A 19,753-nucleotide genomic window follows, 5' to 3' on the forward strand; every position below is an offset into this window, starting at 1 on the left:
CTAATTGTAAATTTAAATAATAATTTCCACAAAGCTACTTGAAATCAACCTACTATTTCTGAAATAAAACGTTAATAGATCACTTTCAATGTTTACTTTCTACTCTTGACCTGAATAGTGTTTCAAATTATCTAATCTTACAACATTTCTAAATGCTTCCAACTTTAAAGTTCCTTAATTCCTTTAACAATTCTTTTTTTATTATTATGAGTGGCCATCGCATCATAAAAATGCGTTGACTTTTTTCTAACTGTTTTAAGAGTAAAATCCATTAAAGTTTTCAAAACCTCATCTTCTCTTTAAATTTGGTGTAACTGGTATACAAATCAATATCCAAATAATTGAAATTCTGATTATTAAAATTCTTGCTCAATATGAGAAGGCTTTGCACCTTTTCTTTCTGTACTATACACAGCCCAATTGAAGCAGCCATTTCATTCAGCATTCATTTATGCATTCACACTCCACACTGTTGTGAGACGATATTCAGAGCAGGGTATTGTGTAGAGGAGGAGAGGGGAGCTAAAATTCACAGAACACTCGCTATACTTTTTACACCTACAGTAACTTAATCCACATGACAACTTTCTGAGTTACACTCCCCTCTCATTTTACAAATATGAAAATGCAGATAGAAAGTTACGTAAGAAAAAAATCAAGCAGTGGAGCTAAAATCTGAATTCAGGGCTCTCTGATATGAAAATCTGCTCTTTTATCTAAATAATGCTACTTGGCACTCAGAAAAAAGACAAGAATGGCCCTTCGCGTTGTAGGAGAAAGAAAGAAGTAGCCAAGAGACAACTTATGGCATCGCTGTAACAGGACTACAAATGGAAAGCAAAAGAGAAAAAAATCCATTCCAACTGGGGTGGACCAGGAGGCAAGCCCTTCCTTCATAGGAAAACTTTCAAGATGGGCATTGGAAAATGAATTAACAAAAGAAGAAAGAATTTCCAAAATGAGGAAATGGTCAGCAAAAGTCCAAAAATTGGAAGAGATTAAGTTATAGATCAGAATCTAGGGCTGTATTGAAAATGGCTGGACAGAGTGGTACAGGTGATAGAAATAAGAATGTCAAGAGTGAGATGATGAACAAGAATTGTGTGTGTGTGGTTGTAGGGGCGTGTTGAGGAAATGTAGTTAGGATAAGAGAGAAAGAGCAAAGTCCTTAAGTCCATAACATCTTGGAAATAAAGGAGTTTAGGGTCATAGAGGATAACAGAAGATTAAGCCACTAAGGTGAAGTAAATATGAAACTTATAAGAATTGAAAGGAGAGGGATCTAAAAGGCCAGGGAGACAGAAGGTGATCAGGATTCATTTAAGTTCATGTAAGATAATGGCGTGAGAGGAACAAGGGGCCAAATTCACTAATGGTAGCAGAGAAAAATAAGTGATGTAATATGGTGCAGAAATTTTTGTAAGACTCTAACTTTGTCACTTAATGAAGATGTGACAGGAAGTTACTAACTTTAAAGGCTTCTGATTAGTTGTCTGTAAAAAGGGCTGTGCATGGTCAGAAGCTTGGTTTCTAGGGCTAGACTCCCTGGGTTCAAAGTTCATTTCTGTCACTTATTACCGAGGTTATCTTGAGCAGTTTATTTTACTATTTATGCTTCATTTCTCATATACAAATGGGGATATTAACAGAACCTATGAGTTATTACAAGTAAAGCACCCGGAAGAATGTCTGGCATATCCTAAGCATCTAAGGGGTGTTAGGACTTATATGAGGATGATATTAATATGTAATGTTTCATAGAATTGCTGTGAAGCTAAATGAAATAATGCACCTAAATGGCTTAGTCTGGTGTCTGGTACATAAAAATAAACACATAAACGTGAGTCAGTCAAGAAGAAATAATAATAGCTTATGGTTATTGAATTGTTAGTGTGCGTCGATCACTGTTGTAGATTCTTGTTTTAAATGAACAGCAATATTAGAAAGCTATTACTGCTATCCTTACATCAAAGACAGAATAACCAAATCCTAATGAGTTTAAATATCTTGCTAAGGTCACACAGATACAAAGAGGATTCCTATGGTTTATATTTACTCAATCTGGTTGTACATCCTGATGCTCAAACACCAAGCTCTACTGTATGTTAATAGCAGCAGAACACTAACAGTGACAGCACCAGCAGACGAAATGAAAACTTTGAAAGACAAAAACATTATTGAAAGATGGATGGTCACAGCAGTGGGAAACAGAACAGGACTCAACCCCATCCCTCCTATGTTTTAAAGTAAGTAAATAGAGAGGCTCATTAAGGAAGGGTTTTTGTCTTTTTACTAACAAAGTCTAAGTTTCAAAAAGAATGGAAGAAGTAATAGAACTGAGTATGGAAAGGAAGTTCCAGAATATCAAATAGTTTAGCTCAGTGATTTTCAAGCTTTATCCTATGTGATAATCACCTCAGGGAGCTTGTTCTAACACAGATTGCTAGGCCGCAGAGCTTCTGATTCAGCAGGTTTGTGTGGGATGGAGAATTTGCATTTGTAGCAAGTTTCCTGGTGATGTTGATGTTAATTTTCCTGATTTGGGAATCATAGGTAGGTTGACCAATACTATGCTAGATATTCTCCCTAGACATCACAAAAAGGACAGATCTGAGGCAGAGCAGGCCTACAATGAAAAGAGCTAGACATAGCTGAAATAAGGGGCTTACCTTTTATTACAGAGGGAAGTGGCAAGAGTTGAATGCCACTGAAAGAGACGATGTCATTTATAAAATATAAACTGTGATTAGATCATTTGATCAGGATCCAAAATGAAGTTCACTGGCCTGGTTTTAACTGTCTGAATTGACCAAATTGACAGAGCAGCTGCCATATTTTTCTAAAGAACATATAAACAGCATGTAATAACAAACTGGTGATTGCCAGAGGGGAGGGGATTGGGGGCTGGGTGAAAGAGGGGAAGGGATGAAGTACAAAGTAGTAGTTACAAAATAGTCATGGGGATTTAGAGTATAGCATAGGGAATATTGTCAATAATATTATATAATGGCTGTATGTAGTTCCAGATGGGTGTTAGAGTAATTGGGAAGATCACTTCATAAATTACATAAATGCCTAACCATTGTATTCTATACCTGAAACTAATGTAAGATAATAATAATAAGTAAAAAAAATACACTATGTGAATTCAAATTTCAACTCTAATTTCTTACTAGGTATGTTGTCGGGCAAGTTCTTACTACTCAAATTCTCTAAGCTTCAGATTCTACACTTGTAAAATGGAGATAATAAATGTTCAAAGGATTGTCATGAAGAAGGTTAAATAAATCAATTATGAAAGGAGACAGTATCTGGTTCACGGTAAAGAGTTTATAAATATCAGCTATCATTACATAGAAATTTCCTAACATTCAATTGAGTTTTCAGAGAATTATTATTCTTTGTTCTTTTCTTCCAGAATATTTTTGCCCTAAGTAATCTATTTCTATATCAATGGAGTCAGAATTGTTCCATGTCATCTTGAAATTCTAGCAGCTTAAGTTCATGAAGATGTACAGTGGGAATTCTGTCTCCCATTCTGAAAGCATATAGAATTAATCAACATGCATTAACCTCTCAATCTGTGTTTCAATAGTTAATCTAAAATATCACACAGGAAATAAAATTTTTAAAAAAATTAACAACCTTCTCTAAACCAATTATACCTGTTTTGGTATCCCCTTACCCTTACCCCCAATATTTCTCTCTCTCTCTCTCACACACACACACACACACACACACACACACACACACAGACACACACACACAGCCTCTTTTCAAGCTAATCTCTTGTAGATACTTCTAAAGCCCAGTAGAGCACTTGTATAAGACTTAACCCAAGGTATCATGTGTCTCTCCACCCCCTAAGTTATTTGAGTCTCTTGGAGAATACAGTCCAGGTCTTTATTTCACTTCTTCAAACCCCATGATATAACAGAAGGCTTTTATATAGTATGCTGTTATACTTTTGTATAAAGGCTTTAAAGGGAGGGCATGATAACCTCCTTTTCTGAGGTAGATGTAGCTGATAGCAGAGTTTTCGTCTTTGAACCTTCTTTATTCTGATATCTTATTCAATCAATTGACCATTTATTTGTTCTTGAGCTTTTAATGGGGACAAACTGCTGTTCTGGGTATCCTAACAATCCTAGGAAGCTGAGTTATTCTCACGGAATAACTGTAGGATACCAGCTATGGACTAGAATTTAGAGTACCCTTGTGGATAAATCCTCACTTGAGATAGTTGCTGAGTTCAAATACATGGCCCAGTCTGGCCTCATCCTTAAGTCTTCCAAACAACACTATAGAATCTCCTGAAACCAACTACCATTACACTTCTGTTCATCACAGCATCCTGGTCAGCCTCGGAAACCATTGTCTCTGAAGCTCTGCTTTCAAAATTAAATTAGATTGTAAAGCTTTAGAGGTAATACATTCTCCTCTTAAAGAATCTCATCACTTATCAATCCTTAATGTCGTTGCATATGTTGTATCATGCTTGACTGTCATCAGTTTTGTTTGGCCTGACATAACAAAAACAAACAAACATGATCATTGATTATTGAGTATATTTTTGATATCTCAACAGACAGAAGGAAATCGATTATGTACAAAGAAACATTTGATATTCATGTGAGTTTTATTATCCCTGGCATTGGTCTCAACTTTGACACATATTTGCGTTTCACAGCACTGCTGCCCTGAAAACAATATGCATCATAATAGGTTTTTCAAGTTTATCCTCTTATCAAAAGACTTGTCTAAAAAAGTAAAATCATGCAAATAAATAAATCTTTTAATTATTCCACAGCCCTAAGTAACATAGTGTTTTTTTAAAGAGGCTGTAAAATAGTTTTGGTTTTTTTGTTTTGATTTTTTTTTTTTTTTAGAACATGCACAGTAAAGCTATTCAACTGGAGAAACCTGTTTAGTAAGGAAGCACATCATTTAAAGTCAGACACACAGAAGTTCAGAGCCCCTACTCTTCCTTTACCAGCTAGTAGTCTTTGGGAAAACAGAATGGAAAATGAATGCTATTCTGCGTTCAGTTCTCTCATCAATAAAATGGATGTTAGAACGTCTGCCTTATAGAGTCACTATGAGGAAGAAAGATGGTGTATATTATGTATATTTTATTATTCTAATCAATTCTAATTTCATATGCCTCCTAAAATGGAGAACTAAGGCAATTATTAAGACAATTCATAATTTATATCTTCCCTATTCCCACCCCCAATGAAAATGTTCTGTTTAGGGAGAGGTAGAAATTTTATCCCTGAATGATCTACTTCACATTGATTAAATAAGCTCTTCTGATATTCACTTACCCCTGTCCACTTTGCATGGTTAGAGTAGCTCTTCTGTGTTTCCACTCTGTCGAGCTGGCTTTCTATTTTTCTCCATTTTAATCTAACAGCAACACTTCTAGACTCTTTTTTAACCACAGGAAAGGAGAAGGCATCCTCTCCTCCATCACATAAATTAAGTAATCAGGTTACTGCATGACTGCAGTAGGCATAAAAGGAACATTTGAATGGTTTTTTAGGTTCGTTTTTACAATCTTTTTGTTTCTTGAAATCTTACTGTGGATTTTTTCAGGTGTATTTTTAGTGTTTGTCTAGGCTTAATGTTAGATTTCATAATATCAAATAATTATGTCATTTATCTGAGACCATTTTAATAAATTGGTAACTATAGAATAGAAAATTAATTCTCTATTCAATACAACTAAACAATTACATATTTGTAAAAATCTGACTTCTGATTTCTAGTCTGGGTTTCAGTTTTGTTTTGTTTTCTTGCTTTATAATCAATTTGAATTAAAAAACTCACTCAAGTTCTGATTGCTACTTCTTCCGAGTAAAGGTAAATAGTGTAAGGGAAAATAAAGAAATATACTTTACATATAAAAAAAGATTTTTTGAAAGAAATAAATTTTCCCAAATAAACATTCGTCCATTTTTATTTTCTAAATTGTAAATCTCAGTTCTCTATAATGTCAAGAAGTATTTGTATCGATATATTTATATCACTACTATGTATAAAAACAAACCATAAATGAAAATCCCAGCAAATTACACATTTTCTCAGCAATGAACTAAACTAAAATAGTTATTGCTAAACAAATAATCAAATCATATAGTTATGAATTAGGTAGATATTGCTGAACTTGAAGTTCCAAATAGCAAGTTGGATCTCAGCTAGAATGATATTTTATTTTGCTTAAAGTTCTTCTCCTTATAATTGGTAGATAAAGTGCTATCTGAAAAGTCTACTCCTGGTGTGAATTTAAGTCAGGGATGAGTCATCAGCAATTGGGCTGAGGAAAAAAAAGAAACACAAAAAAATGTGCAGACTAAATGTGAAAAATCTTAACTTTTCTATGCCTAAAGAACAGGGTTAGAAATTGATGGGTGCTCTCAATTTTTCAAAGAACATCATTATGACTTCTGTGAAATAAGGGCCATTTACTTATTAAGATTGCTTTTCAAATGATAAACCACTTGAAAGCTACTTAAAATTATTGTTTTTCTATGATTTCCTCAGAAAATGACATACTAAAATGAATTCGATTTCTTTATTTTCAAATTGAAACCTAATTTTGATTTGCTTTTTCTCTGCTTATTACACACACACACACACACACACACACACACACTTCTTTCCTCTCCTTTGTCTTACAGTATGAAATAATTATATTTTCTTACATATAATCACTTTAAAAACACTCATGTGTGTAAATTGTCTGTATGTGGTGCAGGAGGCTCTATATTAATAAACAGATTGCTAAAATTGAGAGGCATATAGTATCCTTAACATGGAAATGTTTGGAAAAACAAATGTTGTTGTTGAAAACCTGTACCACATTCTCGCCTGATGATTAACATTCAGTGTGGCCCAGGGCAAGTTAGCTGTAAAATTCCCAATCATTTCTTTTTTCTATGACCCATAGCCACATGCCTCTCGCATATCAAGCCCACTCCATAAGGATTTGTCCAGAAGAGGCAACAGAAACACTGGTGACTTGTCACTTTTACAGCTTATATCCATTTTCCCTGAATCAATCAATCAATTTCCATTTGGGCAGTGGGTTGTCACTTAACAAGAAACTAGTGTTCCTCTCTCCAGGTGTGGCACTAATCCTCTCCTAGAGGGTGTGCAGGAATAGACTGATTCAGGCTGCTTAATCTATTTAATCTAATCAAATCAGAGCTCCATACCTTCTTTTGTCACATCTGATGCCCCTACTCCCATATTAAAAGAAAGAAAGAAAGAAAGAAAGAAAGAAAGAAAGAAAGAAAGAGAGAGAGAGAGAGAGAGAGAGAGAGAGAGAGACAGACAGACAGACAGACAGACAGAAAGAAAGAAAGAAAGAAAGAAAGAAAGAAAGAAAGAAAGAAAGAAAGCAAGCAAGCAAGCAAGCAAGCAAGCAAGTAAGCACAAGCATGAGCCAGCCCTCTAAGTCCCTTGGTACATCATTAAGTTGTAAAAATGACTTCATCACTCATGACAGAGAAATTAGACAGCCCCAACAGTGGCATATGGCAGCGGGAGAATCATTCTACCAGCTGCCCACCTGACTCTCTCCTCCCTCAAAATCATGTCTCTCCCCTCCAGAGGCTGCCTCTGCAGTGCGGTAGTAGGATGTGGCAGCCACAGGGGAAGCTAGAGCTAGTAAGGGGTGAGAGGAAAGGAGAATGGAAGGAGAAAAAAGCTGAGAGAAGCTCGTGTTAGCAAAGCACGTGCAAGCCCTTTAGGGACCCCTCCCCGTCTTGATCCATCTATTCATGTTATGTAAAGGGTATTTTCTTTTGTCAGAAAAAGGAAGACCTCTTCTGCATTGCCCTAGATACCTAACCTACAGGGCCCACAATAGAAAGGCAGCTAGATGTTTTATAGATGAGTGAGATAGAAATAGTCACCTCTGGCCCTAAAAGACGAGATGACTATAAACTGTTTTTCAGCCATAGAAGGATGGTGGTCCCTTGCAGCATGCTTTATGTTCATATTTTGAATTATATTTTCACACAAAGAGAAATTTGCAAATATTTCTCACTGGAAGGGTTAAGGAGCCCTAGCTTGCAATGGAGGTTGGAATAGATAAATAAATAGAGAAGGAAAAAAGATGCTAGATAGATGATGGATAGATGTGAGAGACAGACAGAGAGATAGTGTGTGTTTGGTGATGAGACTTAAAAATTCATTTTCAGTAAAAGCTTATTTCAATAAATAAAGCATATCTTTATTGTTTTATTTCTGTGAAAAAAAAGAATCATGGCAGTAAAATCATTTCTTTCTGGGCTTAAAATCTGAAGGTGTTGTGTTTAAAATAGGTTTGTTTCTCTCTTTCTGAAAATCATTCTCACAAGAGGATTTTTCATAATCAGACTATCCAGAATATTTACCTAAAGTATATCAAATTTCATTTTTATAAATGCTAATGCACATTAGTAAACTGTTTTAAAATCTACCCATTTAAATATATTCATTTTTAAGTATAAATTATTCTTTCATTTATATCAGTAGTATCAAATTTCATTTTTATAAATGCAAATGCACATTAGTTAAGTTTTAAAATCTATCCAGTTAAATTTGTTCACTTTAAATATAAATTAATCTCCCTTTTGTATCAATAGTATGAATTAAATTGTATCATTTGAAATCCTAAGGAAGAACCTCTCTTTGCAGGCAAAAGGTCCAAACTACCCCCACCTCAGTCATGCTCAAACCTCTGCAATCTTCTAGAAGCCCAAACTAAAAAAGGGGCTAGGTAGAAACCATGTTTTCTGTTACAGATAATCATACTATTTAAGTCATTATCAAGTTTGAATGTTGCCTTTTGCAGAGAAGAACAGAATCAGTCATGTTGTGGTCAAATAGTTTGGGAGCCAGTACACACACAAAAATACAGTATGTTTTTTGCCACAAAAATCTAAAGATCCCTTGGGCCTGCTAAAGGCTTCTCTCTCTAATTCGTGGATTTTTGTCCAGGATTTGGGACATGATAGATTGTAGGCACTCGTTCAGAGAGCAGATGGCTCAGCCTGCTACTGAAAGTGAACTTTGCAGTGAAACACATAATCAAGCAGCGATATTAAATTTCAAAGTAGATGTAGCCTGTGGTCATGTACTGCTGGACATCTGAGTTTTAGTCATAATCTCTTCTTTCCTGGTCCGTAAAATGAGAGGATTGGATTAGATGAGCCCTGTCCAGCACTAATACAGGTTCTTTCTGTCATAGGGAGTTCATCTTATGATACAGGCACATGCAACCCTCAGTCTTTTATTCAAATAAGGAACTATTTTTTTCTTTAGCAAAAGTCATTAGAAACCCACGAAATACTTGAAAAAACAAAATGTTGTCCTAGGAACTGAATCTTATTTAAATAAAGGATAGGGGCAGGGGAAGATAAACTGTAACTTTCAACAGAGAAATCTAATCTCAAACTGAAAAGGATTCCTCTAAATGTATTTATAATGCCTGGCTAGAATTCTAACATTACATACGCTGAATTACTAGCACTCTCTATACTGTTGGCTAAAAATATTTTAAAGATAGCTCTTTAAAGGCCTTCAAATGAGATTTAACGACATTTGTGGTGAACAACAAAATTAATTGAGAATAATGTGTATGAGAAAATAATTTTAAAGGCAGAAATCTGACATGTGAAAAGAGGCATTTTTATTACAGTAAAAATAATCCTTTTGTATTACTAATGCTTAAACACAAGTAATACTGAACGGTCATAGAAGTTTTTTTTCTTTTAATTTCTTTCTGAATTTAAGATTTTTATTAATAATAACAGCAAGTTATTGAGTGCCAAGCACTTTTTTTACAGAATTTTACATGTCCTCTTATTTAGATGTCATGATAACCATTCCAGGTAAGTACTTTGATTAGTCCCCTTTTATAGAAATATAAACTGAGGCTCAGAGATTAAATAATGTTTAATGTCAGTAAGTTATTAAATAGTACATTCAGGCTCTGAACACACACAGTTTTGTTTTAGAACCTATATCTTAATCTCTAGGCCACGCTGCCTTCTCAGTTTTTTCAAAAGCCCAAAACATTTTGTTGTGATGTTCTTTTTATTTATTCAACAAGTATTAATCATTGGCTACTCACCCTCTGAGATGCTAGGTAGATAGCAATAAAAATAACAATGACAAAACTATTTCTTTTTGTCGTGGAGCTTACATTTTATTAGAGAAAGGCCAACATTAAACAAAAAGAAAAATAAGTAAAATATTGATAAAACAGGTGGCAGTAAAATATTGATATGACAGGTGGCAGGGCTGGAAAATCAGGAGGACAGGAGCTGGATAGGAAAAAATTTTAAATATTGTTTAAGTAATATTGCCACTTAGACAAAGGCAAGAATAGTCTTTGTGTATACACTATTACCATTAAAAACATAATGTTGACCAAACTTCCTTTGGTAAATCTGACTTTCTTGGGTTATGCCAATGCAAAATTCTGTCATTTCTCTCATTTGATACTTGCCCGGGTTCCTCATCATTTTCTAAATGCAAGGTAAAAGTAGTCCTTAGCAATTTTGCATTTGTAAATATCTGGATTACTGTAAGTCCCATACTCCATATTATTTAAAGACAAAATTAATTTGTCCCCAACACTTTTTAACCACTGTTAAATATGTTATTATTTGAAAATATTACAGATTTTCTGAGGAGTCTTTCTTTGGCTCTCCACCCTAAGGCCCTCCACGAAGGTGACTAATCCACCTGCCCAGAATGTGCCATAGCCCTTTAATGAAAGGCAAAGGAAAATATGATGCAAGAGCTCTCCTCTGAGTTTCCTCTACCCAGGACTCCCTCTGCTCCTCTGTTCAATAAACAAGAAAGCAAGAATATTTACAATTTGGCCAGAAAAAGAACCAAATCTCTATATTCTGACCAAGTATGGAACTGATTTTGCTTAATTTATAAAATAGAGACTCCAAATCATTGTCATTTGTTTTTCATTAAGAAATATGCCAGGAAGCATAACCAGGAGCCTTTTTCTCTTGAGGAGCTGTCTCCACACATCTCAGTTCCTCTACTCCAGTTCCATCCACAACAGTGAGAGCAAACACTTTCCAGAGTGAACTTCTTTCGTACCTAGAGGGAAAGGAATCTGTCCCCAGTCTCCCACTCAAGAGAGATCTTGTTCTATTATTAAATGATCCAATGGGAGAAGCTTATTTGAATGGGCATACAATACTTGTAGTGGAAATCTGGTCTCGCTGTGTTGTTTTTACTGTTTTTGAAAAAGAATCATAATAGAAAATATACATCTTTTGAACCAATTCTAAAACTCTCAGATTTTGTGTTTTAAAAAAGTCTTATAGATAAAATTCTGTATAGCATGTATAGGACTAATTGGACATTCATCAACATGTAACTAATAGGTGTCTCTGGGTGATTAAATTATTTATGATTTTTTTTATTATCCTTTCTTTTATATTATATAAATACTTTCATAATACAAAAGGGGATGTTATATATTTTTAAAACAGGAGGCTTCAACTGTATTGTAATGTTTGGTTATATTTTTTAGATGAAGCAAAAATGTTAAAATCCTAAGATGCAATAAGGAAGTTAGTCTATAATCTTCTACCTGTTCATAGTACATTACAATGAAGTTTAACTTAATTTTTTTCAGTCTCGTAGAACGCAAAACACTATGTAAAAATGTTAAGTTTCTCTCCTTTGAATACCCATTTAAAGGTAAGGTAAATTTGGATCCAAATAAAAATTCTAAAATTCAGAAATTTTTCCTTTGAGGAAAATCTACCATGTAAATTAAAACCTGAGTCAGCATCAGTCTTTTCTTTATGAAAGATGACACAAGCGATAGCAGTGAGCTTGCTTTTTTCCTTTTAACCAGGAAAATCTGTTTATTGACCTCCTACTGTTACAATTAGGAAAGCTGGGGCATCCATGGTGTTTTTTTCCTGGCAGGAAAAATGTTATCGTTTTAGCATTTGGCAAGCTGAAGGTTTTGACTCTGAAAAAATACTTACTGGCAAAGCCATTGTATTTCCAGTTTACATTACATTGAGTTTCCTGTATCAGTTTTGGGTTTTGGCAAATTATTGGATATTTACCCCTGAAGTGAAAATATTTCATATATATATGTTTGGAGTATCTTTCTGGGGAAGTTTATTTTGTTTAAGGAAAAAAAAAAAGATTCAAGACCCTATGCATCAGGGATACGAAAGTCAAAAATGTAACATGTTCATCACCAATAATATTTAAGGAAATATTTCCTTCAGATTTTTCTGCCTGATATCAGTTTTTTTAATTTGATTTATCTCATTCACAGTTAATCATTTTCATTTTACACAGTTAATCATTTTCATTTTAAACTGATTCTTTAAAAAAAAAAAATTGCCTCTTGTTCTGCCTGAATGCTAATACTCCATAATGTCAGGCTAAACATAATATTCCTAAGCTATGGCACTCTCCTCTAGAACTCGTGAAAGACTGTCCAAAAATCCTCACCCTACAGTCATTAAACCTAAAATAAATTTCCAAGAATTCCTTCATAGGCCTTGGAGAGGATGGAGAAATCTTGGACAGGAAGACACCTCTGGTGAATGAGATTGAAGCCAAAGGAAGGTTTCATTGAGAGCTGAGGAGGAACCAGTTTACAAAAGCAGAGAAGATATCAAGACTAGAGAGGTGCCCAGTCTTAAATTACTTCCCAGGTTTTGGAGGGAGGGAGAAGGTGAGGTCATGTGTACAAGATCTGAAGGAAGACCTGAAGTCTTTATTTGGGGTCTCTATGAAGCAATAGCTGAAGGGCGAACACATGGGTTCTTGCTCAGCTTAACAATTAAAATTTAAGGAGCGTATAGTTTTATTATGCTACAATGAAGCAAATGAAGCTCACACCCTCCGAGGGCCAGGCTGTGCTCCTTGACACCATCAGTACTTATGCCCCAATGTTGGAGTCCCTCTGAATGCGCTGGGGACATTCCTGAGGGCTGGCGCTAGGACCAGGACTTGCAGCCACTACCGCAGCAAGGCTGGAGGCCGCCGGTCGCAGCTGAGCACCTTCCCCACCCCGCCCCTACTCTGCGGAGCTCATTAACAGGTGGAATCGCACCCCGGGCGCCTGAAATCCCCCCTGCCTCCATAGAGACAAATCCTTCAGACCCAGAGCACCATCTGGACTGGCTCCCCGGCCGTATTTTCGACGCGCCCTGCCAGGAGGTCAGCCCTTCAGGGAGCCGGGGCACCCTCGGGACTCGCAGGCGAGAGCGCAGCACGTGTCGCCCCCACCTCTTTGTGCTCCAGCCTCACAGTCCGTGCTTGGTCAGCTCACTGCGGGGCCTCAGCTCCTCCTAGACCTAAAGGCACGTCGACTATTTTGTGAAGGGCCGGTTGGGCCAGAGCAAATAGAAAGCGACAACTAGCGCCCTCCCAGGAGAGAGAGCCCAATCCTTTTGGGAGCCTCATTATGGAAGAAGGCATCAAGAGTTACCACTTCGAGAAGGAGGTGCCAGGGACCTCGCCCAGGAGTTCCCAAACCCCGCAGGACTGTAGTCCTTTCCCCCAGCCTCCTCTGGCCCTTCCAAGTGTACAAGCACCACCACGTCGAGCCCTAGCCCTTCCTGGCGCGTTACCTGTTGGCTGCCAGCCGAGACGCGATGTAGCCGCCCGGAATCTGCGTGATGATGTAGCCCCAAAAGAAAGAACCGTGGATCATCCCTACGGTTTCTGGGTCCCAGTTGAATTTGGCTTTCTATGGGAGTAGGAAAAAAAAAATTAAAATTAAAAGCAGGGTGGAGGGAGAGAGCAGTCAGTGCCTGGGCTATGATTTTCGTTCAGGAATTCTCGGGCCAAATAGTCCTCACCCTCCCCTCCCCCACCCCGCCCCACCCTCCACTGTCTCCATTTCGGACATGGATGTTGCTCAATTTTCGTTTCCTAATAAAGTTGAATCTATACCTTCTTGTAGGGAAGAAATATCTCTTTTAACTGAAAAATAGTGCTCATTTAAAATCTATTGTGACTAGTAGCAAAGCTGGGCCCCCTGGCTTTGCTCTCAGAAAACTGTTGGGCCGGTCGGATCACCTCACCTCAGTGAATGAGGAATCCTCAGGACTCCAGTTGGGGAAATTTGGACTCTCCAGGAAGAGATTCCGTTAGCTAGCTGGGGATAGAGACACCTGGCAGGGTGCATTTAGCCAACGCCTGTCAGTGAGGACAGTGGTGTCATCGCTTGGAGAAAGGAACCCAACTCAGGAAATTCTGAGGAGAGAAGGCAGGGACCTTGGAACAGAAGGTGCGGAGGGGAAGGATGGTCCCAGCAAAATGGGGATCGGTGTGGACCAGAATGACTTGGAGTAAGTCATTCTTTGCAGAGTCAGTGGAGAGAGAAGTGTGCTTTGGGGAGGTCAAGAAAGCGGGAGTGGTGTGTCTGAAGGTCGGGGCCTAACTCTTCCCTCACCAGCGTGAGGGGCTGCACTTGGCGAACCTTAAAGTAAACTCGGGTGAAATATCTGCATCAGAAAGGGAAAAGAGTGCTTATTCCGCCTGGGAAATGGGGCTGCTTTTTTTCCCCTTTGAATGAAAATTTGAAACCAAACACATTTTGCAGGGTCTCCCGGAATCCCTCTGGGGAGTCAGCGCTCACCGCCTACGTGTGCAGAGCGCGTCCCAAATTACTCCTCCCAACAACCCTTGCTCTTCTTGGCTTATGATCGCTCAGATCCCTAAACGGAAAGTACGGACCCACCGGTTTCTGTGAACTTGACGTTGACTCTCTTCTCCCTAGGAGTCACCCAACACACACAAATGTAGGACTAGGGTACTGGATTCCCGAGACCCCGAGACGCGCCTGCGCTGCAGCACCATCTCTGACCTCCCAGCCAGGTGGAAGGCTCCTGGAGACCCCCTCGGGGAAAACTGTCCATGTGCGCATTGTGGATTTGATTTGTTTTTTTTGTTTGTTTGTTTTTGTTTCATTTTGATTAAGAATGTTTGGCGGGAATTGGAAGAAGTCAGGGGAAATTATAACACGCTGCTCTATTACTCTGAATAAATGAAAAATATTTCAATTTAGATTTAGAGGACATTACTAAGCAGCAACTTCTTGTATGAAGTCGCTCTTCTCAAAAACCTAGTGAGCTAGAAACTATTTTCCACTTTGCGGGTAAGAAAAGGAAGGCCCAACCGGCAGAAGCGACTTGCTTCGGGCACAAAAAGGGAGAGGATAATACTAGAAGGGTCCATTTCATAAGAGCTTTGCTAGAAGGGGACTGAGTAAGCATCCAGGCCTTCTTCATGCAGTCTGTTGGGGGAGGGGGGACGGGGGAAACGGGGCTCAAACGGGCCATGTGGCTTTGCACAACCACTCTGCCAGCTGTTGCCCACCTCCTTTATGACTTTGCCCCCGCGGTGGATGGTGCTGTTGTTGACCATGTCCACGATGGCCACGCCCAGGTTGCAGCGGATCCCGAACGAGATGCAGAAGCCGAGGCCGCTCATGATAGCAATGATGTAGCGACGCGGCAGGCCAAAGCACGTGCAGTCGCACAGAGGCGCCTTTTTCTCAGGCACCTCCAGAGGCTTCCCATCTTCCGTCAGCTCGATGGTCTCCCCGGCCTCTTGCTTCTTCTCCAGCACCCTGTGCGGCAGAGTGGGGAGAGGCAAGGACGCGTCGGGTTAGGCACTCCCAACGATGGCCCGTTCCCAATCCTCTGGGCCAGTCAGGGCTGAGGGAAGGAGCTCTGACCCGTTCTCCTTCCTCTGGGATGAAGGAGTTAGAAAGACACCAGGCTTCAGGACCTCATGGGTTCTTCAGCCTCTGGCAGTCCTCCTCCCTTCCGCAGCATCTCTTCAACTTTAATGCCTTCTGGCCTCTGGTACCCAGTCCCCATTCCCTCGGGATATACCCCTCAGCGCCTTGCTTCACATACACAGAAGGCTTGGGCCTAACTTTCTTGTGGGCTCTGCAGTTTATGAAGGTTACCCCAAAGGCTTCTTCTCAGCACCTGTGTAGGCGCCTCCCACCACAGCGGTTTACTCTTACGACAGAAAATTTATTCAGCCATCCAGTCTCCCGCAAGCCGCTGGGCTGCGGGGCCGGCGCAGCCACTGGCCTGCACCCGACCTACCCCTTCCTTCCCCGTCAAATTGAAGCTTTCCGGGGTGAGAACACCGCAATCCCGTCCCCAAGCCGAGCCCGGCGCCCACGGGGCCTAAGGCCTCCCCAGTCCAGTGCCGATGCGGAGAAGGTCTGCGAACGTTCTCTGGGAGTGTCACGCACTCTACCGCCCGGTCCTCCAGCCCCAGGGTGCCAGATCAGCGTTTACTTTCCGGTTACACATTTCACTGTCTCCCCGCCTTTTACTCGAGTTTGAAACAAAGACCTCCGCAACATATGGCCGCCGACACCTAAGCTTCCTACTGCCAGAACATGAATAATTAATTATTCACAATCTTGCGTCATTACTATCTCGGCTACAAACACTGAAAAATGTCACGGGCCCATTTCCAAAGACTTAAAATGTGAGTCCCAGATATACAAACGCGCCCCAAATTAACTCTGCTAAGATGTTCCGGCCAAGGTGAAAGGTCTCATATTTAGTTTTTGTTTTGTTTTTAAATATGCATAGTATTTCACAAGATTTCACCTGCCTGATTCAGTTACTTTTAGGCTTTCCTCCTTGGGGGCAGGGAGAAGGGGAGAGCGGAGTGATGGAACCATGTTACTAAAAGTTGATAATATTGTTCTAGTCCACGGTGTATCCGTGAAACTACTATTTTAAAAAGGTGAATGTGAACGGTAACATCACCGATGGACCCTTGAGATGGACACTTTCAATATTTAAACAAGGAACCTCTCCGTTTACAATTTGCAGGTTTTTTCCAGTCCCCCATATAATTGATTTTTGTGTGTGCTCTTTAAAATGATGTAGCCACACACAATTGTTTTCATGCACACGGGCAAAGCAAATGAAAATTTCAGATCAATTCCAAGAATGCACAGCTTGAGATTTGAGATTACTAGGGGCAAGGGGAGGAAAGTCAGACTTCCAAATTCTGCAAAATTATCGCCTGGGAATGGGTCAGAAAGGTAGTCGTGGCTATGTTAATGCTTATTTCTAAAGTCCAATCCCAATTGTAGAGCACAGGGCAATTTATTCTGGGATGGAAAAACTCAGCTAACGAAATTTTATTATTTTCTTACATTGGCTTCATATGCTCATATATGCAAAGTTGAATTCTGCACCTGAACTCCCCACCTGATGGCACTTGAGCTGGGGAACAACAGCTCTTTCCAGGGCAGCCAAGGGACTGCAGGCCCTTGCGGTACCTACTGCCGCATAGCATGACTGAGCCCGCACAAAGCCCCCCAAAACGGAAGAGATTTTGCAATTTGGGAGGCACATTGGTCATTTTCTTTACATTTCCTATACATTTCCAAAGTCTTAAGTTTCCCAGCTATGAAAATGAGTGTTCTCTTGGAATCGTTTCTTTTTGTTTCTGCCTTCTCTTCTTGACTTTGCTCTGATTAAGAAAAAGTGTATTCCTGTAATGTTCTTGAAGTGATTTAATGTTGAGAAGTTTACCACATAATTAGTACAATGGCTACAGGGAAGATAAAAAAATTTAAATAATTTCTAGTTCTTTCAAAGTCATTTTGCTGGTTATTATTATGTCTTTTTTTAAAGTACTGTGCCATTTCCCATGCAAGAAACAGACTTCTATGAGAAGTCAAATAATAAAAAATACATTGTACATTGTTTCAAGTTCAGAGAGAAGAACTGCTTCAGCTATCAATTATTGATATATTTTGATTCTTCTTCCTTCTGTACAGAAGGATGATTCTACCGGAGATTCACTACTCAAGTGATTTTGAAGCTAAGATCTAAATTTCTTTTTGCAATTACTCTTTGGAATTTCTTGGTTAATATTTTTAAAGGATTGTATTTTTTTTTATTAATTTGTCTGCATCAAAGGAATTTAATTTGATGTCACTATAAGCACTAAAAGAAAGGTTCTTTGAATAGCTGCTGGTCATTTTTCAATTGTAAAGAGGATAAATCCTGGATAAGAAATAATGAGAATCTGCAGGTACCGAAACAAAAATCGCATACACACATACACAAAGCAGACAGGTTCATTTAGTACAACATTCCTGAATAAATAAGCAAGTTTCCAGAGCAGCCCCGCTCCAGCAATGAGCAACAAAAAAAGACTTTCCGATCATATTACAATCTCTCTAAGCAACCAGGTTTTACGGAAATAGCCTTGCAGATTTTTTCATGCTGAGCCCCAGGCAAATATAGGTTTGCTCTCTCTTACCTGTAGATCTGGCCGAGGGATTTTCCGGCAAAATTCTTTAGCCCCTCTTTTCCTGGGGTCAAAATCCTTTGTTTTACAGACTCCATTCCTGCAAAGACTGGTGTCAGCTCTTGCCAAATTTAAATAGTGATCGCTATAAAAGGTGAGAGTTGCGCATATTGTCTTAACCCTTTAAGGTAGTTGTGGGCTTTTTCTCCTCAGCAGAAAGGTATTGGTGTGCCTCCAGCAAGAGTGCTAGTGAGAGAGGGGAGGGAGAGTGAGAACGAAAATACAACAGAATAGCTGCATGCAACCCACGGGTTTCCTAATAGGAGAGTTGGTAGACACAATCAGAAAGTCTCATTGGAAGGGGAGGATCCGGTAGCAAAGGGCGCACGCAGTGCCATGGTATTTGGGCAGGTGCCGATGAGTCCTTGTCCTGGAAGTCAGTCCACTGAAAAACGATTTAAATTCCCGGTGTTGAACGCCTCATTGCTATAAAATCTTGTGGCTTTTAAATGGAAGGGTGGAAATATCACAGAACCCTTGTGTAAGGACAAAGTCAGAATAGCACTTTTAAAAAATGTTGTATTTGCTGTAAAGAGCAGAGAGCACTTCTCAAACTCATGGGAGCATCCTGGGTCTCAGGTGAGCGATGCTGCTATTAGTTTTTCTCCTTGTCTATGATCTCCTCCCATCACGCCGGCGCAACTCTGCTCTGCGGTAGAGTCGAATTAAGATGGAGAAAGCTTGCTGCTCTTTGAGGACGTGAGTAAATAACAGATACACAGTCCTGGTTTGGGCAGTGTCAGGGAAGAATTTTTTCAGCACGGCTGACAGCGCCCTTGTGGGAGCGTCTCGGCAGGATGGTTCAGCACCACGGACAGAGTAAGTTTCAGGAAAAGGGGCAGCTTCTTTTGGCTGACCAGATTGCCAACTTTCTAGGGGAGCTGGGCGGATCTCCCTAAACAAGGACTATTCTGGGGATCTACAGAAATGGATGCTATGGAGACCAACTGGGAAGATGTCATCATCGCCAGAGTTTACAGGGAGAATGGTGCATTTAGCTCTGCGAGGAAGGAAGACTTTATTAAAAATTGACAAGTTACTTCTAGTCTCCTACGTTTTACCCAGCACGTTGAGATCACATCTGATGGTATTGTAGGGAAGAAAGATTACAATATATTTTACTTATGTTCGTGGTATTCTGAGGTAAATGAGCTCCCCTGGATATAAAAGATATGTAAACAGAATGCATAATTATATTGTTTGGGTGTTTTGTTTTAACCCCTAATTAGAGAGAGACAGAGACAGAGACAGACAGAGAGAGAGAGAGAGAGAGAGAGAGAGAGAGAGAGGGAAAGAAGAAAAGAAAAAAAGGAGAGAAAGGGAAAGGAAAGAAAGAATAGTTACAACCTCAGTACCCTTGGTTAAATAAAAGACAGGTAGTTTA

At 39.2% G+C, this 19,753-nt stretch overlaps 1 protein-coding gene across 3 annotated transcripts in view; it reads right to left on the reverse strand.

Annotated features, from left to right (window-relative positions):
* The window catches only part of SLC17A6 (solute carrier family 17 member 6), a 36,528-nt gene extending 17,916 nt beyond the window's left edge, over positions 1 to 18,612 (reverse strand). For all 3 annotated transcript variants that reach the window (XM_011362588.1, XM_011362590.1, XM_011362589.1), the window contains exons 1-3: positions 18,322 to 18,612; positions 15,385 to 15,637; positions 13,632 to 13,750 (exon numbers count right to left, since the gene is read on the reverse strand). In XM_011362588.1, coding sequence (XP_011360890.1) covers positions 13,632 to 13,750; positions 15,385 to 15,637; positions 18,322 to 18,407 — 458 coding nt within the window. In that variant the 5' untranslated portion in view covers positions 18,408 to 18,612. The remainder of the gene's footprint in view (positions 1 to 13,631; positions 13,751 to 15,384; positions 15,638 to 18,321) is intronic.
* Positions 18,613 to 19,753: the final 1,141 nt, after the last annotated feature.

Source organism: Pteropus vampyrus, unplaced genomic scaffold (assembly GCF_000151845.1).
Source record: "Pteropus vampyrus isolate Shadow unplaced genomic scaffold, Pvam_2.0 Scaffold76, whole genome shotgun sequence".
Classification (NCBI taxonomy): Eukaryota; Metazoa; Chordata; class Mammalia; order Chiroptera; family Pteropodidae; genus Pteropus; species Pteropus vampyrus.